This window comes from Canis aureus, chromosome 1 (assembly GCF_053574225.1).
Source record: "Canis aureus isolate CA01 chromosome 1, VMU_Caureus_v.1.0, whole genome shotgun sequence".
Taxonomy (NCBI): domain Eukaryota; kingdom Metazoa; phylum Chordata; class Mammalia; order Carnivora; family Canidae; genus Canis; species Canis aureus.
The window spans coordinates 58,190,934-58,213,298 of NC_135611.1; the positions used below are offsets into that span (position 1 = coordinate 58,190,934).

At 41.1% G+C, this 22,365-nt stretch overlaps 1 protein-coding gene across 2 annotated transcripts in view; it reads left to right on the plus strand.

Moving 5' to 3' along the window:
• Nucleotides 1-577: 577 nt before the first annotated feature.
• The window catches only part of DCBLD1 (discoidin, CUB and LCCL domain containing 1), a 99,185-nt gene continuing 77,397 nt past the window's right edge, over nt 578-22,365 (plus strand). For both annotated transcript variants that reach the window (XM_077900840.1, XM_077900848.1), the window contains exon 1: nt 578-707. In XM_077900840.1, coding sequence (XP_077756966.1) covers nt 629-707 — 79 coding nt within the window. In that variant the 5' untranslated portion in view covers nt 578-628. The remainder of the gene's footprint in view (nt 708-22,365) is intronic.

Sequence of the window (22,365 nt, forward strand, 5' to 3'; positions counted from 1 at the left end):
CTTGGCCCTGCGCCTGGCTCCCACGGGGCTGCATCACTTTTGAATGAATGAACGAATGAATGAATGGGGGACTGGAGTTGGAGTCTAAGGGCGTCCGTCAGCAACCCAACAAGCAGTTTTTCGAATCCCTCGGGGCTGCATACAATCCCCGCCCCGCCGGCCCCCAGGGGGCTGCAAAGCCCTGGAGGGGAGCAGCCCTCGAGCCCCCCCGCCGCGGGGAGGGAGGGGGCACCGGGCGCAGCGGGCTGCGCGGGGCTGCGCGGGGCTGCGCGGGGCTGCGCGGGGCTCCCGGGGTCCCCAGGCTCCCGCGCACCGGGGCGGCGCGGCGGAAGGAAAGGAGACGCGGGCCCCGGGGCGCCCGGAGCCTGGAGCGACCGCGGGCGGCGTCTGGGGCGCCTCCGGCCTCGAGCCGCGCCGCCGGGGACCTCGCCTTCCTCCTGCGGGGGCCGGCGCGCGGGGCGGGCGGGGCGGGCCGGGGGGGCGGGGCCGGGCTCCCGGCGCCCCAATGGGACGCGGTGCGGGGCGGAGGCTGCTCCCGGGGCGGGCGGGGGAGGCGGCCGGGCCGCGGCTCGAGGGCGCCGCGCGCCGAGGGGAGGCCGAGCGCGCCGAGCTGGCGCCCCGCGGGGCCATGGGGCCCGGCGCCCGCCGCCTCCTGGCCGTGCTGCTCGTGGTCTGCGCCCCGGCCCGGCTGCGGGCGGGCGAGCCGGGTGAGTGGGGCGCGGGGCGGGCGGGCGGGCGGCGGGGCCTGCAGGGAACGGAGCCCCCAAGCCGGGGCGCGCCCCCCCAGCGCGCGGCACAGCCGCTGGACACCTCGGCGCCGGCCTGCGCTCCCGGTGCCCCAGACTCCCTGACCCGGGCGCGGAGGGCACAGCCCGGGCGCGGGGACGCCGCTCCGCGGGGCGGCTGGGCCTCCGAGGCCCCCGCTCCCCCGCGCGGCTGCAGGATGGGGGGCCCTGCCGCCGCTCACCGCGAGCTGCCTGCACCCCAGGCCGGAGTGGGCGCTGGCGCCAGAGGCGGCCTTCCCGGGGCCCTGCGCCCTGGCCTCGGTGGGACCTCGTAGTCCCCCCACCGACCTCACCTCTGCATAGCCGCCCGATTAAGGTAGTAGACCCTTTTACCAGCCCTGGATACACCCTTGTTAATTAGAGGTGCGTGGTTTTTTATTTTATTTTATTTTATGGATTTATTCATGAGGGACCCACAGAGAGGCAGAGACCTGGGCAGAGGGAGAAGCCTGATGTGGGACCGATCCCGGGACCCCGGGTCACAACCTGAGCCACGCAGGTGCCCCTGTTAATTAGTTCTTTACTCCTAGGGCCGCTTCCTGCGACTTTTCACTTTTTTTTTTTTTTTTTTTTTTGCCCTTCCGTACTTCTGCCCCTGTTCAACTGAGGCCGTTTAATTGGCACTAACTCTCCAGAATATTTTGACAGCCCCCCCCCCCCCCCCCCCCGGCCCGTAATGAAACAGGAATCACAGGGAAACCAAATGCTGGCATTTTCTTCACTGAGCCACGCATCCATTCCCAGTCTGAAAGTTGGGTACTCAGGATGTTAGTACTGGTTCCTAAGTTTGCTTACATACTGATTTCTTTCTTTCTTTCTTTTTTTTCTTTAAGCCGAAGTTTGGACAAAATATATCAGCGCTAGCAGAATGCTATGCATGTCGTAAAATTTTAATGAATAATGTATGCTTTTATTAAATATGTAGGCTTTTGATCATGGGTGTTGTAAGCATTTAAAAAAAAAAAATGTTTCTTGTGTCAGTGTTAGAAGATGCGGCTTCAATGCTGCACGTCTATGAATGGGTCCGGCAGTGTGTCCCTGTCCCAATCTGGCCACAACTGTTAATCCATTTTTCCAAATGAAGTTTCCGATGTTGTACAACCGTCTAGGCTGTTGATTGGGTGCTTTTTCCAGCAGTTCTCTGGCAACAAGTGTGATTGCTTCTATTCTTAAGGAGCTTGGAATGGGAGACTTGACTGGTGGAAGTCAAGCAGTTGACTGATGGAAGAAGATGCCATTTGAGTTTCCACAATGCTTCCTATGTGGTTGGATGTTAAAAGAACCAAGAAAGACACAAGTATTTACATAAAAAAGCAAAACTTAGATTTGGGACATTTACTGAAAAAGAAAAACATTTTTCTAGGAACTCTGATACCTCCGGAGTGAAGTCATAGTGATTTTTTGAATATTTCTCACATCTGTGATTTTCTCAATTAGCCCTTCGTCACTTATTTTGCAAGTTTCCGTACATTTAAACAGACACACCCATTTTAGGCCTTGAGGTAGGCTACTGGCCATATAGTCAGATAGTGGTCATAGGTGATATTAGCGATTTTGATGTCTAGAAGAGGGCAGTTCTGGGATGCCAGTCTGGTTTTAGTGAGAAGATGACGCCATTTTTTACATTTTACCTTCATTATTCTTGGAGTCAGCTTCTTGGGTCCCAAACTGCCTAGTCACCTCTGTCTCCGGAAGCTTTGCAAAGCCCCAGCCCCATGTTATGAATCAGAAGTGCAAATGGGTGGGGCCTGGGAATATGCACCTTAAGAAAAATTCCCCCAGGTAATTCTGATTCTAATCAGCTTTGAGATGGTGGCAACATTTTATAATGTTAGGATTATGATAAAGTGCTGCCATCTGTGTCCTAGACAATTTAATATTACACTTTTAGTCATTGGGTTATATTTCAGGACACAAGTGCAGTAATTTAATCTAAATTTTAATAAGCCTAGTCAGTGAAATTATTCCAGTTTTTTATGTCAGAGTCTGGTGAAGCTATACTGGTTCCTTGGTAGGGGTTCTGTTTGCCTGTCTGGTGCTTTTGCTCAATTCATTTTCTAAAAAATGACCACCTCTTCTAATGTTTATAGCCTGCCTGGCACCAGACATCAGGACTTGATGAGCAGAATTTGGTCAGATTTCTGCTCCTCTGGACCAACTTAACTAAATTTAGATATTTACATAGATTGTTTCACATGGTTTTTAATCCTATGTAACATCACATACAAATTGATCTTTAGTATTAATTAGTATGAATCCATTGGCTTGGATTTGGTCTTCTTACCTTGATTATAAATTTTGAGGACAAAATATCCTAATTCATGTGATGAATTCGTGCTGAAAATCTCTCTCATGTTCTCCTCCTCGAAAATATTCAGAGATGTATATTAAGAATTTCCTCCTTGTGATTTAAGTGTTAGTGAAGAATAAAAATAAGCAGTTGGTCCCTAAGGAAACTTCAGAGTGTAGAACTGGATACTTTAAAGTTGCCTTAAAAATTCTGCCCAACTCTAATCTGTAACTATCAGATCTGTTCTTAAGTCATCACTCCTGCGTATTTGGTTAGACATGGAACAGCTGATGTCTGATGCTTTGGATGAGTGGCTTCTTAAAAAGTAAGCCCAAGTTTATTCTGGTATCTTCTGTATCAGTGTGTGCACTCACTCTAGTTTTTCCATCATCTCCGTGGTCTGGGATGGAGTCCTGCCTTGGGGTTCCTGCTCAGTGGGGAGTCTGCGTCTCCTCCTCCCTCTGCCTCCTCCCCTCTGCTTGTGCTCTACCTCTGTCTCTGTCTCTCTGTCTCTCTGTCTCTCTCTGTCTAATGAATAAATACAATCTGTTTTTGAAAAAAGAATGTAAGGCCCATGAGGAGCTTTGTGCTTTGAACAGTGTCCAGGACGTGATGGGTGCTCAATAGGGGATATGTGCTGGGTGACGATGGGGGAGAAGGCAGTGGAGACACAGTTCCTGCTTTTAAAGACAGAGCTGAGGATCAAAACCATAACAAGACTAATAAAATAATATGTCTAGCATGACTGTTTTATAGACACAAAGTCTCAAAATATGGATTTAAAACAGAGCAATTCATTCTGGTATAATTGAAGTTTATGCAAAAATACTGTCAGACTTTCAGATTGTAGTTTTCATTAGACTATGGTGTAATTTTGCCTTTTTGCGACTAAAGAGTCATGTTGATGTCATTTTCCAGATGTTTGTTCTCTGTTTTGTATATATAAAAAAAATAATTGTTTGCTTTGGGGGGTGGGGGAGTGGGAGAGACTTAATTAATGGGAAAAAAACCCCACATGGTGATTTCCAGCCCAAAGTAGAAATAAGTTCTAACTGTGAGCCATAGTGTGCTAAATTCAGATCAAATGCCAAACCTTCAAAAAAAAAAAAAAAAATGCCAAACCTTCCTCTTGGTGGCACGGAAGAAGAGAGAGTTTTTTTGTTTTTGTTCTTGTTTTTGTGTTTTGTGGGGGAAAGGGAGGAAAATGAGGGAGAGTAGAGATGAAATGGAGCCTTTTATAGCCTCCGCCAGCACCTGGTACAGTGCCTGGTAGGGAAAGGGCTTCAGATAACTATTTCCTGTGGCCTCACATGAATGACGGAGGTGAGGCCTGAGACAATGAGGTGAAGGGTAATATCCACTAAATAGTTTTAAGCAGAATTGCATACACGACTATCATGTGACATAGGAAGCATTCTGTATGCATTCAAGAAAATAGCTAAATTCAACTCTGAAAAGTTTGGGAATGTCTGAGACTCCTTTACAGGCAACACCAGGAAAGCTGCTTTGAGTTAGGTGCTGGCAGTCTGGAGAATATTGGAGCAAGTGGCATACTGATTTGGATCAGAGGAGTCCCCCCAAGATCTCCAGATGCTTAGACGTTGAGGGTGTCAGGGACCTGTTTTATCCTCAAAATCACTGGGGACAGTGTTTAGACATTTGTGACATTAGTATTTTTTGTGTGTGTGACATTAGTATTAAGCCATATTTGTCATCTATGCCTTGACTGTTTACTGCCATTTTGATTTGACCTATAGTTTCTATGAACTATCTCTCTGGGAGCTTTTATGCTGTATGAAATTATACCCAATACTTGCAGAAAGGTCTTGTGTCATATATGTGGTAATTTTAGCTTAGGTGGAATTTTTTTTTTGGTAGGAAAAGCTGCAAAGAATAATGCTGAAACAAGGTAATAGCTAAGTGATTTTGTTTTACCCTGATTCTCCCTAATTTTCATAAAGCTACACTGGAGCTTTTTAAAAAAACCACACACCCACAACACTAAATTTCTCTTAGGATAGGGCTTTCTTTCCTGACTGTTTCCACAAACATATTTCCTAATGCTTACAAGACAGAACAGTTGTGGAACAAAGCAGGATACTGATAAACAATGTTGCACTGACATATCATAATCCTGCAAGGAAGATGTTACACAGAGAACCATAAGGACAAGCTTTTGGTGCACACACACACACACATAAATACAAATATGTATTCCCGCAACTAATGTACATATACACAAACGCTCTTATATACCTTCTACTATTTGTTTTTACTAAATATTAGTTAGATAAAATTACATATATAAAATATGTGTAAGGTATAAAGAACAACAATAAAACGCAAATACCTGGATACTCACTCAACTACCTAGTGTCTACATGCTTTTATAGTCTGCTTTTTTTTTTTCAACTTTTTATTAAATGCTTTCACCATACTAATTAGGAAAAAATTTTGTTTTTATTTATTTTTAGGATTAGCCTTCAGGCAAACTGAAAACTCACTTTCAAGTCGTTTATTGCCACTGAGGAATATCTAAAGGGAAAATGGAATTTTTGTCTTGGCCAACCAGCTATGGGTCTTGTCAAGATTTTTGTCTTTTGTGTGATTCAAATAACCTTCCTTGCTTTTGGCGTCAGAATTAAGTTGCTTGTCCTTACCTTATTTGAAAAAATTATTACTTTAAATGTACTAAGTATCAGAAAGTTAAGATGTATTTCTTGGCCCTTCTTGGTTGAGAGTCTTAATTCATACTTACAGAGGTCAACCTTGTCAATGATTAGACCACTGGAAGTTTATCTTTATTGATTAACCACATTTGTTTTATCACCATTTCCAACTCAAATTACAACTACTATTGTAGCCTTTTTCCATGTCCAACATACTTATATTTTAGAAGGGTACATACTTTCAGAAGGGTAAAGAACAGTCTCTCTTTCATCACAAAATTAAAATCCTTGGATATTAGTACTAATCTGGCTCTATTTCACGATTAAATGTGTTGTGTGTTTAGTGGATGTGCCTAAAAGTTGTGTATAAATGATTTTTCTTTTCTTTTTTCTTTTTCTTTCCCTTTTTTATTTTTATTTATTTAGTTAGTTTTTAGTGAGGGAGAGAAGAGGGGAGCACAGAGGGAAAGGGAGAGAGAGAGAATCTCAAGCAGGCCTCCTGCCCAGCACAGAGCCTGACCCCGGAGATCAATCTCACAATTGTGAGATCATGACTTAAGCCGAAATCAAGAGTTGGACACTCAAGAGTTGGACTAAGCCACCCAGGCTCCCCTAAATGACTTTTTTTATAGAGCACTCTATTCTTGAAAAAAAGGAAAAAAAAAAAACCCTAAAACCTTATTTCACTATTGTTTCTGACAAGGAACAAGGCAAATGGATATTAAAAGGTAGTCCAAAAATGAATAAATAAATAAAAGGTAGTCCAGTAAATTTGAGTTACTATAACATAAAACTTCCTGCAGGGAATATAGGTAAATATCTCTGTGGGTCTCACTTAATTTTTAAATGGCAGAGTGGATTTAATTCAGCCTTTTTTATGGCTTTTTACAAAAGCAAGTTTACCTCATATTAAAATGTGGTTGATGAAAGTCCAAAGGAGGAAACTTTTGAGACTTACTAGTCTGTAAGACCACTGAAACGTATCTTTTTATTGAATTGCTTCCATTTTGAGGAGTCTAGAACAGAAGCTACTTATGTTGAGAATTACACGAACCATGATTTGCCTTTTTTTTCCCCTCAAAAAGCCCCTGCTTTGACAACAGACTAAAATTGAAGATAGTTTGCAGATAGACAAATGGCCTTGTACCAGCTGTTGCTGCTAGCTCCAAAGGGTCTAGAAATCTTTGAGACCCTCTTGCCTTGTGGGTAGGAATTTTTTTTTCTGTTTTTCATCTTCTTTTTTCTTTTCTCCTTTTCATCCTTATTGCTAGAGTTGTTGTGCCATATTACTAAGATCTTAACAGAAACACTGTTTTCCCCCTGAGGTATTTGAAATATATTACAGGCTTAGTAGTATTTCTCCCCCAAATATTTGTGTCTCTAACTGTTCTCTTACATTACTACAATGCCATGAGCACACCTAAAAATATTAATAGCGCCGTCTTAATATCATCTAATACTCAAGTCGTATTCATGTTTTCCCAGTTGACCTAAACATGTCTTTTTACTGCTTTGTACAAAGAAAGATCCAAACAGGGTCCGCACTTTACAGTTTGTTATTCTATCTCCTAAGTCACTTGTGTTGTAGCATGAACCTTTGCTCACATGTATTTTATTTTCCTGGGAGGAAATCACAGTCAGTTATAATGTGACACAGCTCACTCTTAGATTCAACCAACTGGCTTCTCGGTGCGCATCCTTTACTTGGTACACCATCCACTGTATTTCTCTATAAACTTGAAATTGGACCTAAAGACTTGATTAGATTCAAGCTCTGTGTTTTTTTGGAAAAGTACTGCAAAGGTGTCATATGCTGCTAATTGTGTCTCAAGATGCTTGTGTTACTGTTTTTATTATTGGCCCACTTTTCACCAGGCTGAAAATGCTCAGTAACTTCAGGAAGGGACAGTTCGATCCCTCTGTTATGAAGTTGCCTTTTCCCCTTATGACCTGCAAATAAGCTATGGGATAGTAGTCTCTTACCCATAAAACTACTCTTCCTTATCAACGTTTCACTCAGTGGTTTAAGCATTCATTGACCATTGGTTGTCCACTTCTGATTTTTTTATGGAAATAAAAATGGAAAACCCTACCTTCATATGTATTTTGATATAGCAAGTGGGTTTTTTTGCATCTAATTTAATCCCAACAGTTCTGAGAACTATAAAGAGATCTGCAATTCAGAAAGATTGAATTATTTACCCCAGGCACATTCACTTTGGTTGTCCAAAATGGGATACAGGCGCACGTCCTACAATCATAGATGCCTTGGGATGGTTTCCTGCCCTTCATCTTAGAGGGAGATCTAAGTGTCCAGGGGAGGTCAAGTTAAGGAAAAGAAGCCTTGGAGAAACACAATTTCAGGAGGCTATTTGTGCAATAAATCTTTAAATTAATAGTCTTTGGTTTCTCTTCGAGGTGATCACGTTTGCCACAGAAATATTAAGACTTTTTCAAATCCTAATTAGTAGCTAACCATGTGCTTTTATCTTATTGTGATGAATTCAATGGTGCAGGATATGCAATGTGCAAAGGCAGTGTAATTTTCGGGACTGTGCAATGTGATAGTTTTATAAGGTTTATTTTTTTCTCTATCAATTCTTACATTTCATCCATCAGTAGATGCATAATAAGATGCCCTCTCTTTCCTCACTGAGATTTGCTATTTTCTGGTCACTAAACATTGATTATGTTTTCCTTATATGTGATGCATACATGTATGTTCCCAGAAACTTTCTCATCCTATTTCTCTGTGTATTTTCCACCATATGCTCAAATAATTCTTAAATTGACATTTTTTTCCAAGTGTCAGACATGTTACCCTGGCTTAAATGTAGATCTTGAAATTTATTATTGCCTGTCCCAGACTTATAAATGAAATGTAGAGTGAAAAAAACATGGCAAAGGATTGAGAATACTGACTTGTTCTAGTTTTGGAAGTAGATATTAAAACCATATAAAACCAGTATCTCAAATATTTTTCTTTTTAAAAGAATTTAAAAATTTTTATTTAAAGTCCATTTAGTTAACATATGGTGTATGTTAACTGGGGTAGAGTTTAGTGATTTATCAGTTGTACATAACATCCAAGGCTCATTCCATCATGTGCCCCCCCTTGATGCCCATCGCCCAGTTACCCCATCCCCTCATCCCCTCCCCTCCATTGACCCTCAGTCTGTTTCCTAGAGCTCAGTATCTCTTATAGTTTGCCTCCCTCCCTCCCTCTCTCATCTTATTTTATTTTTTCTTCCTTCCCCTATGTTCATCTATTTTGTTTCTTAAATTCTACATATGAGTGAAATCATATGGTATTTGTCTTTCTCTGACTTATTTTGTTCAGCATAATACCCTCTAGTTCCATAGTTATAAATGGCAAGATTTCATTCCTTTCAATGGCTGAGTAATATTCCAGTGTGTGTGTGTGTGTGTGTGTGTGTTTCTCTATCCATTCATCTATTGATGGACATCTGAGGTCTTTGGATATTTTGGCTATTATGGACATTGGTGCTATAAACATTGGGGTGCATGTCCCCCTTCAAATCACTATGTTTGTATCCTTTGGATAAATACCTAGAGTGCAACTGCTGGGTTGTAGAGTAGCTCTATTTTTAACTTTTTGAGGAACCTCAGTATTGTTTTCCAGAGTGGCTGCACCAGTTTGCATTCCCACCAACAGTGTAGGAGGAGGGTTCCCCTTAGTCATTCTGACTAGCGTAAGGTGGTATCTCATTGTGGTTTTGATTTGGATTTTGCTGATGCCAAGCGGCACTGAGCATTTTTTTCATGTGTCTGTTGGCCATTTGTATGTCTTTGGAGAAATGTCTGTTCATCTGCCCATTTCTCAGCTGGGTTTTTTTGTTTTTTGAGTGTTGAGTTGGTTAAGTTCTTTATAGATTTTGGATACTAGCCCTTTATCTGATAAGACATTTGCAGGTATCTTCTCCCATTCTCATTGTCTTTTAGTTTTGTTCACTCTTTCCTTTGCTGTGCAAAGCTTTTATCTCGATGAAGTCCCAATAGTTCATTTTTGCTTTTGTTTCTCTTGCCAAGAATTTTTCATTTTTAAAAAGATTCACTGCAAGATCTCTATTAATCGGGATTAATTAATAGGGGCTGTTTATTTTTTTAAAAAATTTTATTTATTTATTCTTGAGAGAGAGAGAGAGAGGCAGAGACACAGGCAGAGGGAGGAGCAGGCTCCACTCAGGGAGCCCGATGTGGGACTCGATCCCAGGTCTCCAGAATCACACCCTGGGCTGAAGGCACATGCTAAACCGCTGAGCCACCCGGGCTGCCCAATAGAGGCTGTTTAAATCTCTTGCTACTCAGAGTATATCTTACAGGGATCAGCAGAATAGTTATTACCAAGAACTTTTTTGGACACGCAGAATTTGCAGGCCCTGCGTATTACTGAGATCCCCAGATGACTGATGTGCCGACAGAAGGTTGATCCATTGAAACCTTCATTTATGGAGCATCTTTTAGGAGCCACATCGGCATTAAGCATAGTGAGTAACCTTTGTTGCAGGTGAAATGGTCACCTCTCAATAGTGTGGTAAAAAGTCCTTGCTTAGATAATTAAGAACAGAGGGTGATGGAATTTCTCATAAGTTTTACAAGACTCCCTGGATGAAACATGGCAATTTTTCTCATGTTAACTTTGAGACAAAAAAGTAGGACTGTAAAAAATTAAATATAATGTGGGTTTTAATACTAGTTGTGCTGCTCAGCACTAGTGTGAGCTTGAGCTATCTGCCTCAGTTTACTCACCTTCTCATTTAGCAGCCGCAGCCTTAAAGCCCAGTGGTTGAGGTCCATGGTCTCTGGAGTTCAGGTGAGGTTCATATGCCAAGTCAGCCACCTGGGCTGAGTTACCAAGCTTCTTGGAGCCTCATCTCTTGACACAGAGAACAGGGGTAATAACAGGAGGATGTGCGATGAAGAAAGGGTGCGGTGGGCTCCAACCGTGCTGTATTGGGAATGGCCTATCTTGTAAGCTATGGTGTATTCTTGGATGTTTGACATACTACTCTTTGTATATGTCCATATGGACGTATGTGTATATGTGCAATATTTCAGAACTTTAAAAGGGAACTAATATTATCTTATGATCATCATAAGAAGATTAAATAACATAAAGTCCCTTAGAATACTGTCACCTTTTACAATAAATGCTTAGTAAATGCTAAGTGTTGGTATTTTCACGGTTTTATTATTATTTTTTACTATCCCAAAACATTTTGATTCTCACTGATTTTTGAAAAATTTATCCAGGAAAGTGAAAACATATGTGGGGGGAGAAGGGGAGAGAAACTGCAAGAGGGAGAAACGTTTATACTTTTAACTTCTAAAACTCAGGTCAATTTTAACTGTACTTGGTAATATTGGTTTTTTTTTCACTCCGGAAGGAAAAGTCAATGTCCAGTTACACTTTGAGTATTGGCGATGTGCATATTTAACATAGAATCAAGGTTAGAAAGTATAGCACGTGGTAGAGACAGGAAAGATTTCTCGCGTTTATCTTCACCTCCAGCAATTGCAGCTTGGACATTACATCAACATCCTGACATTATTAGTAAAGGTCAGTGACTGCTTTTCTCTGACTTCCTTATCCTGAGCATCTATTCAACAGAGATAAAATAGTTGTCTTAGACTTGTTTTGCTGCACAAACAAGTTTTTTTCCCGCTTTTATCTGTGAAATTAAGAAACTTCTGTGAAACACTGCACCCAATTTGTTACCAATTCCCCCAAAGCACTTGTAACTTAACAGTGGGAGGAAGGTTTCCTTTTGAAGATCAGATTCACATAGTACAATTTTTTCAGTATTGTTCTTAGAACTCTCAAGGCCAGTAGCCACTTCTCTGCATCCAATAGCCACCTTAATCCCAGAAACCCCATTATGGGATCTCTGTGTGTGTCCTACTTTTGAGAGCCTAGCTGGGGAGCTGGCCCTCCCTGTGTGCCCCACAGAACACTACACCCAGAGATGCCCACTGGGAATATGACCACCTGTGTCTCCTGTGAGAGCCTCACTGTGCACTGCAAGGGCTTTGAGATGTCCTGGGGTGAAGAAAAAGATGAGATTCTGTAAGCTTGTTTATCTTGCAAATCCTTTTTTGGAGATGAGGGCTTGAATTTTCAGTCTCCCAAACACTCACAAGTGCACAGTGCCCACTTTGGGGAATGCTTACCCAGCAGTTAGTGGGTCCTAGGTACAGACTGGGGGCTGGGGGCATTCTAGTTAGAGTTTCTGGCTACTTCCAGCTCTTAACACTGCCTCGTATGTCCTTACCATGCCCGGTTGTGGTTGGGCTTTTTAAAGATGAGGAAAAAGGATACACAGAAAATGGGTAATTTCTTATGATCATAGAGCCAGCGAGTGAGGGAATTTGGACAGAGGCAGCTAACCCAAAGCAATATTCTGGAGACTTAAATATGTATAGTAGTTTTATTTTTTTATTTTATTTATTTTTTTGTATAGTAGTTTTAAATAAAAATATGGCAGTTAAAATATTTTGAATTCTTATTCTATGTTAGTCTCTATGCTCAATACTTTACTAGCATTATCTCAATGCTCATGATAACCCTAGAAATCAGACATTGCCATTGTCTCTATATTACAGATGATGAATTGTAGCTGGGAGAGGTAAAGGAACTCTCCTGAGGCCACACAGCCAGTCCTGGGCAGGAACCCCATGTCACCACTGTGCTGTCACTTCCCAAGTATATGGAAATAATTTATAAAATTAGAAAAGCACTAGGTATGCAAACCCTCTTCCCTCACCCCTATGCCCCTGTCAGTGATCTTTAATTTTCCCTTAGGAGTCACAGGAATGGAGAGTGACCAAGAACCATGGAGTTCTCACTGTTTTTTACTTACAGCACATTAAAGGGTAGCGTTAAATTAGGCTTCAAGATTTTTTTTTCCCATTAGGCATAAATGATGCTTCTTGTGTGAACATTATAATTTTTGATGTCTTGGTGCCCTGATGGAAACATTCTCACATTCGGCAAGGAGTCTTGGATGGGACCTCTTGAAATGACTTGTTTCATTTCCACGCATTCAAATGGATTTATTTTAAGTGATTCTTTCAGCTGATAGGAAACACTGTGTTGAGAATTTACATGGAGAGACTTTTGACCATAATAAGTACCTTGTGTTTCCTTTTATTTTACTGCCAAATATCTTTCATCTGCTGAGGCAAAAGTATCCTCTTCATTAGATTGTTAGTCATATCGTTAGCATCTATTTTTATATGTGGTGACAATCAGATTTAAAGAGCTTCTACCACAGTTTTGCAGAACTTGGTCGTGTGCTTCATGCTTCGAGTCTATAGTTGTAACTTCTTTCAGCATAATATCCATTTTCTTTTCTAGAAAACTAAAGATTTTGAATAATTGAAGTTTTATCATCATAACTTCTGTCTTACTAGTTTTGTTCTCATGGAACCATGTAGTCCCTGCTGTCCTGGTTCTTTCATTCCTTGTCAGGCAACAGCGTGAAGAAGTTAAGCTCAGGTGGAGAAGAGCAAAGTTTATGGGAGAGTTATGATGGACAGTGAAATTAGTAATACCTTGGGAAATCTGCTCACACTGCCATCAGACAAAGAACTCTGTAATAATTGCAAGCTCCTCTTTGTGGTTGAGAAGATTGTAGTCATCAAGAGCTCACTTGATCCTAGACATGGGAAGAAATTTTCTCACACCCACATGTGGATGATGATATATGCATTGAGACCTGTTGTAACTTGAATATTAGAAGAGCAAGGATCCAACTGTAATGAAATCATGTTTCTGGAAATGGTTTCACTCTTGTGGTATTTCAGAGCACTCTTTCTCAGGTTACAGGTTGTGACCCATCAGTAAGCAATAAAATCAATTCGGTTGACACAACCAGCATGCTTTCAATTAAAAAAGTGAAACAGAATAGGAAGTATCTCCGTGTGTTACATATGATAGAAAGAATCGTAACATTAAACTTTTCTCTGTTTCTGCATATGTGTATGCATGTGTGCTTAGATTGTAATGCAAAATCTATGTTCTATTGTTTATTTTTTACTTTTTTAAAAGATTTTATTTATTTATTCATGAGAAACAGAGAGGTAGAGTCATAGGCAGAGGGAAAAGCAGGCTCCATGCAGGGAGCTCGACGCGGGACTCGATCCTGGGTCTCCAGGTTCATGCCCTGGGCCGAAAGCAGGGCTAAACCGCTGAGCTATCCAGGCTGCCCCCAAATTTATCTTCTAACCATGGGTCATGGTTTTTAAAAAGGTTTGAAGTAGGTTGTCTTAGTGTATGGATTAGTTAATAATCTTAAAGGAATTTTTGCCCTATTTATTTCATGTCATCCAAACAATTTTCCACAAGTGCAATTCAGTTGAAAGTGTTCTTATGAAGCCTAAATCATACTTTGTAGTTTTCCAGAACTTAGTTCATACCAGGTATATCTCAATTTCACTTTTCGGTTAGTGGAACATGATTTCTTATCAAAGGGAAATAGTCTTTTAAGGAAGTTATTGTTTTCCTTTCTTAGTGGGTGGAATTAGAGTAGACTAAATAAACAGTTGATGTGTGGAGACAAGCATCTAGGACTTGTTTTAAGCTTGTTTAGGAAATACCTTGTATATCCATACTTCTGGAACAGCTGACATTAAAAGCACAGAAATGCTTTCAAGGCATTTGGAGAAGAGATATTGAGCCCATACCTCTGTTTTGAACCTGCCACTTTACTCTCAGGAATTACCTGTTAACGTACTCCTCTCCTCTTGCCTGTGAGCTTCTTTAAGTGGGAACTACCTGATACTAAGTTCCCACCTGTTTAATGAGTGAGCTTATTTGTTGTTGTTTTAAGATTTTATCTATTTATTCATGAGAGACACAGAGAGGCAGAGACACAGGCAGAGGGAGAGGCAGGCTCCCTGAGGGGAGCCTGATGTGGCACTCAATCCCAAGACCCCAGGATCACTCCCTGAGCTGAAGGCAGATGCTCAACTACTGAGCCCCCAGGCGCCCCCATTGGGTGAGTTTTTAATGACAGTTAGGGAGTATTGATTTAAAACGACTTCTTCCAGTCTATATACCTTAAGGCTAAGACTTAAGGCTCAAGTAGCCTATGTTACAGATAATATTAGGTAAATTTGGTATTTTTAATTATTTTATTTTTCTGATTTATACGTAATGTTTTCATATTGTAAGAGTTTAGAAAACAAATGTGTAAATACAATGAAAATCACTTGTAATCCTCCATCATAGCACTTCACACGTTTCCTTTATATCTATATGGGCACACCATTTTCTGTGTTTAAATTAAGTAGAACTCTAAAACATGACTTTAACTTTTCCTTGGTATCACATTGCTTAGAGATATCATAGTTTGACCAACCTTTTCTTTTTTTTTTTTTTTAAATTTTTATTTATTTTATGATAGTCACAGAGAGAGAGAGAGAGGCAGAGACACAGGCAGAGGGAGAAGCAGGCTCCATGCACCGGTAGCCCGACGTGGGATTCGATCCCGGGTCTCCAGGATCGCGCCCTGGGCCAAAGGCAGGCGCTAAACCGCTGCGCCACCCAGGGATCCCTTGACCAACCTTTTCTAATTTAGATTGTTGCCAAATGTTCAGAGTTAAAATACTTAAATTTTGTGTAGAGATCACTCGGGGAGCGATAAAATACTGAGTACTTACAGCTTTTTCCAAAATCCAAACTTCATCCAGTTTTGTTTTTGTAAGATGTTTTGAGAAGGGGTTTGGTCAGTCTCACAAACCAGCTCTGACTCTAAGCAAACCCCAGGCTTCAAGCCCATCATGGAGTGACCACCCTTCACATATTCTGAAAAGGAAAGGAGCTTTCAGCCTAAGGAGAGAGGAAATGATGAATGGTTCAGTGCATGTGCTTTGGCACTTTGGCAATTAAATTATAGTTCAAAGGAAGAAAAAGATAAACATTGCACAGTAGTCACTTTTGAAGAGTAGACAAGTTCCCTGTGGCCAAGCTTCCTCCTTCCCCCTTATTTCCACGCCCCGTCCCCTGACGTTAGAGAGGTGGCAAGTGAATCTAGCTGTCTTGCCCCACACCGTTGCATCACTGTGGCTCACTGCCCATCAGGCCTCCCAACATCATGTGGAGCTTAATCCTCCAAACCAAGGTTGTATTTTTTTCCTTAAAGACTGACCTTCATTTCTTTTTGTTATAGTTTTTGTAAAAAGCTGTACACCCTAATTATCCAGCTACAGCAACCATCAACCTCTCCCCATCTCTTTTTTCTTATCCTCCATCCTCCCTTTTTTTTATTCTCATATTTTAAGGCAAATCTCAGACCTCATGTCATCATGTCATTTCAACCCAGATATGTCCGGAGGCCTCCATAAAAAAAAGATATTTCTTACATAACCTCAATACCATGATCACACCTAATAAAATGAATAACACCTTCCTGATATACCTGATAAACCATTTAAAGAAGATAATACTCCCCTTATCTTCTTTAAATGGATTTGTAAGGTTGGTTTTTCAAATCAGGATTCAAACAAGATTCATTTGGTTGTTATTTGTTTCCTTTAATCTGAAATACATACTTCCTCTTAGGCTTCTTCATATGCTTCATTGTTGAAGAAACTTGGTCGGTTGCACCTAGAATGTCCCAGCCTAGGTTGGGCTACTGGTGTCCTTGTGGTGTCAAAAAACTTGTGCATTTCCTACAGCCTGGAAGTTAGGCCTAAAGACTTGATGAGAGTTGGCATAGATTATTGATTCATGGTTTGCTTTTTGTCCAGCGTGTTCACAGGTATTGGTGCACAGAGCACATTTTATCCTACCTGGAGACACATAGTATCTGATTACCTTACTTGTGGTCATGCCAGGATCCATTAGTGAGTTTAGAGGGACATGCCCCAGGCCATTTCAGAGTTCTTCTTCAACCTTCTACCAGTCATTTTCCATCTGCTTATGACCATTGTAGGAGTCAGTTACCTCCCATTAGGGACCTGTTTGTTTGATTAGGAGAATATGCCATGAAATTATCCACAGGAAGGTAGGTCTGAGAGGGCAGCAGTACAGATGTTTTTTTAAGATCAAACACAAGTACTTGTTACAACATCAAATATAGAAGAGAGGCAAAAAATTTGTTTAAATCCTAGAACCATTGCTAAGTTGCCACCATCAGTGAGGTAGTTTTTTTTTTTTTTTTTAATCAGTGAGGTAGTTTTAAGGAAAGTCGATATACATTGTGTTTTCTCATCTGTAAACTGGAGCATGTGTAAGAGGCCCCCTCAGACATAGCACCCCATGCTCCCCTAGGCACATATGAAAAATATGGGTAATGAATTTGGTACAGAGAGATTTTTAGAAATCAAAGTAGCCTCCTTTATTGATTGCCATCCCCTATATATTTTTTCAGTGCAAATTTGTATAATATTTTATTGAAGGATAGTTTCATCAGTTTATACAGAATAACAGAATCCAAGTAGTACAGAAAAGAATAAAACAGAAGATGAAAGCCTCCTCATTTTCACCCCGTCAGCCAAACTTAACCAGATCGACAGATGTTTGTAAACTTTTTCTGAGATAACTATGGATTGTGTACAATTGCAAGAAACCATCTAGAGAAATGTAGTGTACTCTTTACCTGGTTATCTTGCCAATCACAACCAGGAAATTGGCATCGATACGCAAGAAATGGAACAGGAACTGATAGATTTTTAAATAACTTTTGTCATCGTTCTTGTCAGTGATTCCTCACCAGAGTTAGGTGAGGAGAGTAAGCTACCTGAGTGTTAGGATGAGATCATTGCCTCCCTACTGTCTGTCGATCATTAGCACACATCTGCTTTTTTTTGTTTTTTCCACACATCTTTATACATTCCAGATACATGGTGAGTATTTTCTCCTAGTTCTCCATTCTCCCCTGTGGCATAATTGTGGTCCTTTTCCCCCCAGCTTTACTGAGCTACAATTGACATAGGATGTTGTATTAGGTTAAGTCTACAATGTGTAGATCTGATATGCTTATGTATTGCAAAATTATCACCTCTGTAATGTTAGTTAACCTCTCCATCGTCTCACATGATCACCATTTCTTTTCTGTGGTGAGAACATTTAAGATCTACTCTCTTAGCAACTTTCAAGTATCTCTGACAGTATTATTATTATATCCAATTTTTTGAGTTCATCAAGACTGTGGGAGGACAAGAGGGTAGAAATTCCCGACATAGTTAATACCACAGAATAAGTGTATTATATTAGTGCTTGCCACAGAAAAGTCCATGAATAGTCTCCTTCCATAGGCAGGGGTGAAATTACAACCTTCTGATGACAGATGGCATTTTAATAAATCAGGATTCCGCAGTTCCTTTCAGTTTTTTTTTTTTTTTTTTGGCAGAACAAAGACTCGTAGAGTATCATTCTGATAGTTAATGCAAAAGAGAAGTTTCTCTAAGGAGGCACAGATCCCCCAGGCAAAGTGATGATGGGAGTGTTGAAGACAAATCTACTCACCGCCTGCCTGAAATTAGTTTCCTCTTGGGCTTTAGAGTAAAAGTGATTGGAAAAAAGTATAATTACAGGGTTGAATAAACGGGACGCCCTGGGATTTTCCTTTGTCATGATCTGTCACTTAAATATAGTCGAGAAAAAATAAATAAATATAGTCGAGAATATGATGATCATATAAAAGTTGATTCACATATAATTACACCTCATTCCATATTTCACTGTGCTTTCCAGGAAGTTCACTTTCTCTTTTCTTATGAAAGCAGAGAATTTCACAGTAACAAGAAAAGAGGTGTTTAAATGTTTGACCAGGTGATATCTTGGTGGCTTAAGGAGGATTGTGTGCATATTTGTGTGCATGATCGTTTGTACACGAGGTACCCTACTGGTGCCCCGTCAGCATGCTTGGGGTCATTGCCTCCCCAGGTGGGGACATGTCCCAGGAGTGAACGGTGAGCATCTGATGGGGAGCCTGAGCATTTTTCTCCTCTAAAGGGGCACCTACTGTGTCACTAGCCGATGAGAATGCCTGCTGGCATCCTTGCTATATCTTCCAGTTTTCAAGAGAAACTGTAAATTGGATTTTTAAATTAAACCCTTTACAAGCAGCAAATAATTCAAATTTTAAATCAAAGCCCTGCGCACTATGTGCTTCTGTACCACATGCTTCACTCCAGTATAATTTTCAATAATTTTGTACTCACTGCCCAAGAGGTCACCAAATATAGCTGTCACCACAACCTTAACTAGACTTATGACCTTTGCCCCCAAACCTGCTCTCTCTTTGGGCTTTTCATCCCGTCTATGTTAGCCTTAGTGCTCCAGTCATTTCTGGACTCAGAATTTCAGTGGGTTTTTTTCCTTATCCTGTCTCCCCCATTAAACCAAAATCCAAGTCTGTTGATTTTTTTTTTTTTTTAGATTTTATTTAAGTACAAGTTAGCTAATATATAGTGTATTATTAGTTTCAAGGGTAGAATTTAGTGACTCATCAGTGGCATATAACACCCAGTGCTCATTACATCAGGTGCCCTCCTTAATGCCCATCCCCCAGGAACCCTATCCCCTTGCTGCCTCCCCTCTAGCAACCCTCACTTTGTTTCCTAGAGGTAAGAGTCTGTTATTATTTGTCTCCCTTTCTGTTTTTATCTTATTGTATTTCTCCTTCCCTTCCACTGTGTTCATCTATTTTGTTTCTTAAATTCCACAGATGAGTGAAATTATATGGTACTTGACTTTGTCTGACTGACTTGTTTCACTCAGCATAATACCTTCTGGTTCCATTCATGCTGTTGCAAAATGGCAAGGTTTCAATTTTATGATAACTGAGTCATACTCCTGTGTGTGTGTGTGTGTGTGTGTGTGTGTGTGTGTGTAGCACATCTTCTTTATCCATTCTTCAGTTGGTGGACATCTGGGCTCCTTCAATATTTTGGCTATTGTAGACATTGCTGCTATAAACAGTGGGGTGCAGGTGCCTTCAAAAAACTATTTGTATTCTTTGGTTAAATACCTAAGTAGTGCAATTGCTGGGTCATGGGGTAGTTCTGTGCTTTGTTTTGTTTTTTAAGATCTATTTATTTCTTTATCCAAGAGAGTGGGGGGAGGGGAGTGCAAGTAGGGGGAGGAGCAGAGGAAGAGAGAGAATCCTAAGCAGGCTCCACACCCAGGGTGGAGCTCAACTCAGGGCTCAATCTCAGGACCCCCAAGATCATGACCTGAGCCAAAATGAAGAGTCAGATGCTTAACTGACTGAGCCACCCAGGTACCCCAGGGTAGTTCTATTTTTAACTTTTTGAGGACCTTCCATACTGTTTTCCAGAGTGGCTGCACCAGTTTGCGTTCCCACCAACAGCGTAAGAGGGCTCCCCTTTCTCTACATCCCCACCAACGGCTGTCGTTTCCTGAGCTGTTGGTTTCTTTTATTGTTGTGAATTTCTCTGTTTTCCTTTCCTTTCCCTTTCCAGCTGCCCCATTCCTCACCCTTGTACTGCTCTTATCTGGATTCTCCCTACATTCTAGGTCCTGTAGCATTGCCCAACTGGGTTGATCATCTTTTTAAAAAATACTTCTTTCATCATCTCCCTTCTCAAAAACTTCTATGGGTCACTATGGTCTAACATATAAATTCCAAAGCTGCTTCTCCCTAGACGTGCAGGTGTCACAGTAGTTTTATCTTAGTGTCCATCTACATTTTTGCTGTATTCTGTAACCCATCACTTGGTAAAGTTAACTCTATCCCCTATCCGTCCACCTGGCCGTAGCTGCTGGGAATCTTGTGGCAGTTTCTGGATTATAGGTGGATTCCTCTCCTTAGACTTGTCTGCTGAGATGGGGTAGCTTCTGGAGTTCTGTGCCCACCCCATCCATCCCTCACAATTTTATTTTATGTATTATTATTTTTTCTTATTTTACCTAGCTTCCATTATCATTTGGGCTGTAAGCCTCAGGGTCAGAAAAGAGTGGGATAAAGGAAAGCCCCAGGCCAATCCTCCTCTAACTCAGGAAGAGGCTGGAGGAGGAAGAAGGCTGCCCTGGGCTTCAGATTCTCGTATGCCCAAGTTGGGGCTTCTCTGGGGGAGACTTTGGGATGCAGAGGCCTTGTTTTATTATTCAGAGAATTCCTTCTTCAACCAATTTCTGCTTTCTCTCCCTCTAGTTGGGGGCAGAAATACTCGCTTTAATGTGAAGCAATACTAGCCACAGGAATTTGGCAACTTGAATGCCAACTTCATTGCCCTGTGTGCTCAATTACCTTGCGGCCCACCCAGCTGTGCATGACATTAAGATATTTGAGTGAGTGACTTAGTCACTTTAATCTATTGGAGCAACGTGTTGGTCAAAAAAATCTTAAGAAAATTTCTTATTTTAGTGAAGTGGTGATAATTCACTGAAATACAGTTTTTCCTGCCTTTCTCAGCACTTTAAGCTCCTATATGGCACACAGCACCCGGTATTATAGTTAGCTGAACATGGGACTGTCTCCTGTTTCGCTCTGAGCTCTGTGAAGACACCATTGCTGCTTTTTTGTGTCTCCAGCAGTACTAGGTCTGGTATGTGCCAAGCACTCGAGGCACTGGATCCTCGACATTCTCTTAATGACACATTCTGGGTCTCTCAGGAACCTTCAGATCCACGACTATCATTCACTGCGATGTGAATGTCGAACAGCTGGAAGCCTGCAGCTGGATGACAGGTTCTCATTCTCCTCTCATTCTCTTGTTTAACAATACAGTGACCCTCTGAAATAAGTACGATTATTTTCTCCACCGTGCAAGATTATTGCACGCCATTGGCTTGCTAAAACCACAAATGGCAAAGCTGTGAATGCCAAGGGCCCACTGTGCATCTCCATGGGTAGAAAAAAGAGATGATTAGAAAAAGTAGTATGATTAAGCAATGTGTTTGCTAAGGGCTTTCCATTTTAATATATGAAACATTTTGGTCAAAAATATTCAGATTAAACTGGGAATCAAGGGCCACCTGTGGGTGGCTCAGTCCGCTAAGCGTCTGCCCTCGGCTCAGGTTATGATCTCAGGGTCATGGGTTTGAGCCTCACGTGGGGCTCTCTGTCCAGTTTTTATTATTATTATTAAATAATTTGTTTATTGTACTGAATTTATAAAGAAAACAGACAATGTACCCAGTAGAAAGAATAAAAATGCATTTGGGGTTGTAACTGACAGCAATAGAAATCCTTTAGTGAGATCATGGCGATTTGACAGTATTATGATTAAGTTCAATAAAGGTAAATGGGGTACTTGGAAGATCAAATTCTATATCTGCCTCTTTCTACAGCTTCTAATTCATCTCACTCCTTAAATGATAGGGGGAAAGCCCTTATTTGGTGGGAAAACATTCCCAGAAAGAAGTTATTGGTTCTCTCTTATTAAAATTTCTTCTCACATCAGTTGTTAAAATGGGGCCTTCTGTGGGGAATCTGCTTCTCCCTCTCCCTCTGCTGCTTGCCCTGCTTGTGCTGTCTCTCTCTCTCTCTGTCAAATAAATAAATAAATCTTTAAAAAAATAATAAATATACTGGGGAACAAGATAAAATTACCTGAAATTCAAAAAATTAACCTTCTTTTATTCTTTCTTTCTTTCTTTCTTTCTTTCTTTCTTTCTTTCTTTCTT